Raw genomic sequence first — 6,543 nt, forward strand, 5'->3', positions numbered from 1 at the left:
TCTCTTCTTTCATCTTCATCTTTTTCACCTTGTGCATCAATAAAAAAGCATCTCTCTCTCTCTCTCTCTCTCTCTCTCTCTCTCTCTCTCTCTCTTCCTTCATCTTCATCTTCATCTTCATCTTTTTCACCTTGTGCACCAACAAAAAAGTATGTAGTTCGATTTAATTTGGTTGACTTTTAGAAATAAAACCGAACCTAACCAATGTGGTTTGGATTGGTTCGGTTGGTTTGGTTTCTTACAAGATTTTTATTGAGTCATACATACACCTATACAAAATAACATAACTTTGTGTTTAGTCATTCATACATTGCCAAATAACAACAAAATTCATCATATTTATACAAAAATTTCTCATTCAATATACAAAAATAAGATTAGACAAAAGTGAAATAAAAAACATAAAATAGTAGTATAAAACAATATCAAAATATTATAATTAAAAAAAAACGTATGAGATGAGAGATTAGAGAATATGAAAAAGAAAGAACATAAGAGATGCGGGAATAGAGAAGAAAAGTGTGATAAAAACGTAATTGGAAAAGAAAATAATAACATAAAAATGAGAAGATGAAAAATAAAGAATATAAGAGATGAGAGATTAGAGATAAGAGGTGAGATGTACATGGCAAAGAAGGTGAGAAAAATGTGTGACACTACTAGGAGATATTTGAGAAGGTTGAAACTAAAACCTTAAGTGTGAGTAAGAGAATATTTATAAGGTTAAAATATAATAGGTTTGGGTTGGATGTGTGATAAGTGAATTTTAGATTGTAATATAATGTGGTTTGATTTGATTTAGTTTGGTTTGTAAAATACAAATCACAAACCAAACCAAATTGAATGGCGCGATTTTGTTAAAAAATGACTTAAACATATGCGAACCAAATACAATTTTTTGCGGTTTTGATTTGGTTTGCAGTTTTTATTGGGTTGGTTCAGTTTTGAACAACCCTAACTATATTAATTATATGAAAAATATTTAAAAAATTACAAAATTATTCTTCATTAATAATATAAAAATTATTTTATAATTTGAGAATAATTTTTAAAAAAAACTTACCCATGAAATAAATTGATCTCACTCCATAATAAATATTTAAAGATATAATAGAAAAATATCATTAATAATTATTTATATTTTAGAACGACTTATATTAAAAAAAAAACTTCAAAACAACTTATTAAAAAACAAAACGGAGGAAGTAATTAGTTTGTTATGTCTTTCAAAAATTATAACATTATTACTGATTTTAGGCTTGTAAATTTCTTGTACCGAGTAGTTTTTACCTTATAAAATTCATCTTGTCCCAAGAAATTTCACATCAGCTACAAACTTTATGAATATCACTATAGTTTCATAACACATACTCCATACTCACTGTTAAATCTTCTTTTTATAAGTCATTTTAATCATTGTTGTATGGAAAAGAAAAATAATAAATAATTTTATAAAACTATTCTTCATTTATGATAATGGAAAAAAAAATTAATAATAGAATATAATAAATACTTAAGATCAATAATAGAAAAAACTCATGTATTGTAAAAGGCCTTATATTTTGGTCCAAATTTTTCTCCAAATCGATTTATATATCAAACCATTTTTAAATCAATTTTATTCCCTGGTTTTCACCACTTCTATTTCCTTTTCTCTCAACAATAAATGATGTATGTATCAAGATTTTTCATCTTCACAGTATACTTCTATATGATACAAGAAATCACTTATAATTATAACAAATATTCTGTGTCATACACAAGTATGCAATTCTTTCTCTTGTTTCAGAGAGATATAAAATATCTTCAAACGGTTTGTCTCAAATAACACATTTTAACATTTAGTACTCAATCAGCCAGCAGCAATTCCCACCTCAGCTTCGGAGTTAGTCCTTCCTGAATACAGGACTCTTGGTTAGGAAGCAATATACAAGTGATCAAAAATCACATTCAAAAGAGTAGAATATTACAACCTAAAACGGCACCAATGAAAAACCTAATAGAAGGAAATTGACAAAACAAAACATAAAATGGAGTTAAATATGAAGCATTACTTGAAGAGTTTCTCCGTAATATGATTCAATCGCGCAACATCTGCACCTATAAGTTCATCGGTCTTTTTTCCATTTTGAAAGAAGTGAAGTGTTGGCTGCAGTAAGGTAAATCATTGTGATGCCATCTCACTTTTGCAGGGTTATATATGTAAGGAATGCAGGAACAAGTTTAAGCAAAGTATAGTACATTCATGAACTAAAAAAATGAGAAATGTATCAATTTACTTGGATATAAACAATTGAGTCAATCTAGTTCAACCAGAGCATTTCATTAATCATAGAAAAAACAAGTCATAATCATCAGTCATTCATTATTATAATTCTAGAAAGTGTAAAGGAGATAAAATCTTGAGTTCAAGTTGTGAATTCACTCTATGAAAAGATCAGCAGAGGTACATGTTCTCTGTTAACCAAGATCAGTAAAATGAAGGAAAGCATACCAAAATCAGTAAACAAAACACTACCTAATTGAGTCCTGTACAGCAATGCAGCGAAACAGAAACTTGTATGTTTCTGATGTAAAATGAAGGCAAATCACAAACATAACCAAAACATGATGGTTCTATAACTCAAAAGAGGGTTGAAAAGGGATTGATTATGTCCCCGTCACAGAAAAACATGACCTAATGTTGGACTTTCCGCCTTAGTTGCGGTCCGCCCCTAGTCGCCTTAGTTGCGGCACTTTGGCTTGCCTCATTGCAACAAGGGGTGGATTTAGTCTCACATTGCTTAGAGATATATGGTATGTGTTGTGTTTATAAATTGGGACAATCCTCACCTTACAGGCCGATTTTGTAGGGATGAGTAAGGCCCATCCCAAAATGTGAGATGGTATCAAAGCCTATCCTAGATCCATTGTTGGGCTTCCAGCATCGTCCACGTTTCGGGGTCATTGAGGCTCAAGCGTGAGGGGGGGTGTTGGACTTTCCGCCTTAATTGCGGCCCGCCCCTAGTCGCCTTAGTTGCAGCACTTTGACTTGCCTCATTGCAGTCTCTAACACCTGGGTGGATTTAGTCTCACATTGCTTATAGATATGGTCTGTGTTGTGTTTATAAATAAGGGCAATCCTCACCTTACAAGCTGGTTTTGTAGGGATGAGTTAGATCCAACCCAAAATGTGAGACCTAATGAAGGCAAATCACAAACATAACCAAAACTTGATCGTTCTATAACTCAAAATGGGGTAGAAAAGGGTTTTTGTCCCCGTGACAGAAAAACACGACCTAATAGAAGACCAGCAGCAGCCTAAGGCCACTCTATTACGTTGAGCTACTAATAACTAAGCATCTATGACTGAAGTCTATCATAAATTGAAAACACTGAAGTAATTTCAGAAAGAGTGAACCAAACAAGAGATATGGATTAATAAAAAGGATGACAGTCTAACAGAAGCAAAATTTCAAATTGCACAGCCATTTCTTCTTATGAATGACTGATGGTTATCGTGATTGATGAGTATAAGTGGGCAGATTATATTGTACAGTATATTTGAGAGTATTTATCTCCACAAACAATATTTGAACAAATAAATTTTTGACAAGATTAAATAAATTACCACAGATGTAATCTGCAACCTGCTCAATGTGTCCTGAATTGCTTCCTGGGATATATTAGGAGGAAATGTAAATATTTTGGCCACTCTGATAAGACAATATTTTCAAGCCATCAAAAATTTATGCTTTTAAAACGGAAGAAAGTAATGAAAATCTGAAAACAAGAGAGAGAAGTCACCAGATCCCAATAAGGAAATGGCCAGATAGTTGTCACCGAAGTAGCGAAATTTGAAAAGCAAAAAACAATCAAAAAGTAAAGCGAGGAGAGGTAGATATCATGCTAATTTTATAAGCAATTATTTATATAATTAGACTTACATAGATCATAAATTTGAATTGTTAATTGTAAATCTTATTAATAATTAAGTTGAAAAATGGCTTTCCAAATTCCAATATGTAAACCATAATCTGGTCCAAAATTCAAAACCATACATTACACTATTAAATATATTCCACACCTGATCAATGTCAATCTTATAAGTTGCCACATTAGGATACTTCTTACTGAGCTCCCCAACTATAGGAGAAATGAACCTGCCTAAACAGAAATACACAACAGCAAAACTGTGAAATTTTCTCTTTAGAATATTTAAGTACTAAGAAAAACAAATGAAAAGTTAAACATGAACAACACCTCTAAGCATAGTGTCTTCGGGCAGAGACAGTAACCCGCTTAACATTTACATAGGCACCTGGTAGTTTTAACAAATGACTAACCTTTCAACCAGAACAGTCGGCAGAAATCTATTTTGTAATTTTTTTTTTGTAGTTTTAATAAGAGACTTCATTGTTATTTTCAATATCCATGAGGGCATTTAGTGGACCTATCATCAATAAATAAACCTAATATCCTAATTCAGCTATAGATTAGAAATTATAATTAATTGAATCAGCTCTTACTAGTTCAAAAAACATGCTACTTAGTTTGAACGTCTCTAATTCAGAACCAAATGTAAAACTGTTGATTCATCCAGCTACTTCACAGAAGAATTAAAGGGATGGAAATGGAATACATGAAGAAGAAAAAGACCCGGAACATCTATGTGACCCTTTCTGAATGAATACATTAAAAACACCATTTTAGATTAGCAAACGCCGACAAAGACCCCATGTGAAAAGAAACATAGATATATCCACAGAAGTGGCATCTGACCAACATTTGAAAAATAGAAGTGGAACCTCCCATGTTCAAAGTGACTGCAACAGGAATTCCAAGAAAGAAATGAATCAACCATATACATCCTTTCCTTTCATTTCTCCTACTTTTTACTTTGTTTTAGAGTTCCTTCCGGGATATGAAACTTGAATATCACATTAACTAGCACATAATTTTAACCTCTTCAATGATTGATCATCATTGCTATAAGAATTAAAATGCTATGTACATACATAATAACAAAGTATGTTATGCTTTTAAACTTGCAAAATTCATACTAAATCACAGGTTAGTGTTAATAATCTAATAGTATGCATAGACATATAAAAAAAGGGTCTAACAAATTATACTTGCAATGCAATCCTTCACCCTTGCTAGTAGCTTGTTAACTATATAAACCCTATTTGGAATTTGATCACTAAACAAACTTCAGGAAACAAAAGGGAAAGGAACTTACAAGGTCCACACCAAACAGCAGTAAAATAGAAGATCGCGTGCAACGAGTCATCTATTCAACAGAAATTCATCGGGAAAAAATTATAAAAACAAAAGCAAGCGAATGGAGCGAAATCAAAGAGTAAACAGCTAGAAAACAGACCTTGAATTTTGCTAAGGATTTTATTGAACTCTTCCGCAGAATTAACAAGGATAACGCCAGGAGAAGCTGAAAATGGATTCACTAGATTAGCACTATTCAATGCAGCGTGTGGTTAGAAAATATAAAAATTGAAAAAACCTGAGGCGGAGGAAAGGGAACGGGAATGGTGGAGGGAGAGGTGAGAGGAGTAGGAGGAAGAGGCGAGTGTGGCGGCGAAGAGAGACGATTTGGAAATTCGTGAATGAAGGTTGGTGTTGGTTAAGAGAGGACGAACAGTGTTCTTGATTGCATGACGAAGTGCCAAAGATCGAACGATCAAATTTCTGGTTCCAACCATTTTCTTCACACGCTCTGACCAAAAATGGGTTTTGTTCTGGTTTAGGGTTTACCTGAGTATATAAATCACTTCATTCTTGCTGCATAATGCATCGTTCAAGCAAGGAACCTCTTATTCCTTCTTTATTGCAAAATAATAATTAAATAAATACTCTAATTTTTTTTGTCAAGAATGTAATGTTTTTTTTTTATTGAATAGATAAATAATTAGAGTTTTAAAGGTAGTAATGTAGATTTTTTTTAAATAATCAATTTTTTCAAAAAAAATACGAAAATAATCAATAATTCAAAAAAATACCAAAATAATCCGTTTTATACGAGGATGCGTCAGATGAATTGACGCATCATTTAAGAATAAAGAGGAGGCGTCAATAGCATTGGCGCATGCATTGGGCTCCTCATGAGGATGCGTCAATGATATTGGCGCATGCATTGACCCTCATGAGGAGGCGTCAATGCTCCTGGCACCTAAATGTAATTTGACGCCTGCATGTGATGTCATGTGGGCACCAGTTCCCTTGGCGCATACATTTGATGTTCACCCTCTACAAACACCACGTCTTGGATGCAATATTTTTCACTCAAATTCATCTCCTAATACCATAATTTCTCTAGTTCAATCACCATCACCTTCAAGTTTCTATATTTTAACAATGTCTGCATACATTCAGAAACGACATGCTGATGCAATATTTTTCGTCGTTGCGGCTCCGGTACAGATTCGACTTTGGAACACAGATATGTTTGAACGTCTTAATCGGACGTTGTACAGTTGGTTAGAGGGAGAAATTGGAGAGGGTGAAAGGATTAGAAGAATACAATGGCTTGTGTCCACGTTCAACCAA

The 6,543-nt window shown here is 33.0% G+C and overlaps 1 protein-coding gene across 1 annotated transcript; it reads right to left on the reverse strand.

Annotated features, from left to right (window-relative positions):
- Positions 1 to 1,712: 1,712 nt before the first annotated feature.
- LOC127107908 (thioredoxin O1, mitochondrial) lies at positions 1,713 to 5,823 on the reverse strand. Its single transcript, XM_051045254.1, has 7 exons — positions 5,501 to 5,823; positions 5,363 to 5,428; positions 5,222 to 5,272; positions 4,067 to 4,146; positions 3,611 to 3,655; positions 2,055 to 2,149; positions 1,713 to 1,896 (listed from the first exon to the last, which is right to left on the reverse strand). The coding sequence occupies exons 1-7, from the start codon at positions 5,697 to 5,699 to the stop codon at positions 1,887 to 1,889; spliced, it is 546 nt and encodes a 181-aa protein (XP_050901211.1). The 5' UTR covers positions 5,700 to 5,823; the 3' UTR covers positions 1,713 to 1,886.
- Positions 5,824 to 6,543: the final 720 nt, after the last annotated feature.

This window comes from Lathyrus oleraceus, chromosome 7 (assembly GCF_024323335.1).
Source record: "Lathyrus oleraceus cultivar Zhongwan6 chromosome 7, CAAS_Psat_ZW6_1.0, whole genome shotgun sequence".
Taxonomy (NCBI): domain Eukaryota; kingdom Viridiplantae; phylum Streptophyta; class Magnoliopsida; order Fabales; family Fabaceae; genus Lathyrus; species Lathyrus oleraceus.

Bases quoted from the DNA above. Each gene is read 5' to 3' on its own strand.
- LOC127107908 (XM_051045254.1), bottom strand. From the start codon at position 5,699: ATGGTTGGAACCAGAAATTTGATCGTTCGATCTTTGGCACTTCGTCAT. The intron at 5,429-5,500 runs GTTTTTTCAATT...ATCCATTTTCAG, and splicing joins TTCCCTTTCCTCCGCCTCAG to CTTCTCCTGGCGTTATCCTT. The intron at 5,273-5,362 runs GTCTGTTTTCTA...TCTGTTGAATAG, and splicing joins AATCCTTAGCAAAATTCAAG to ATGACTCGTTGCACGCGATC.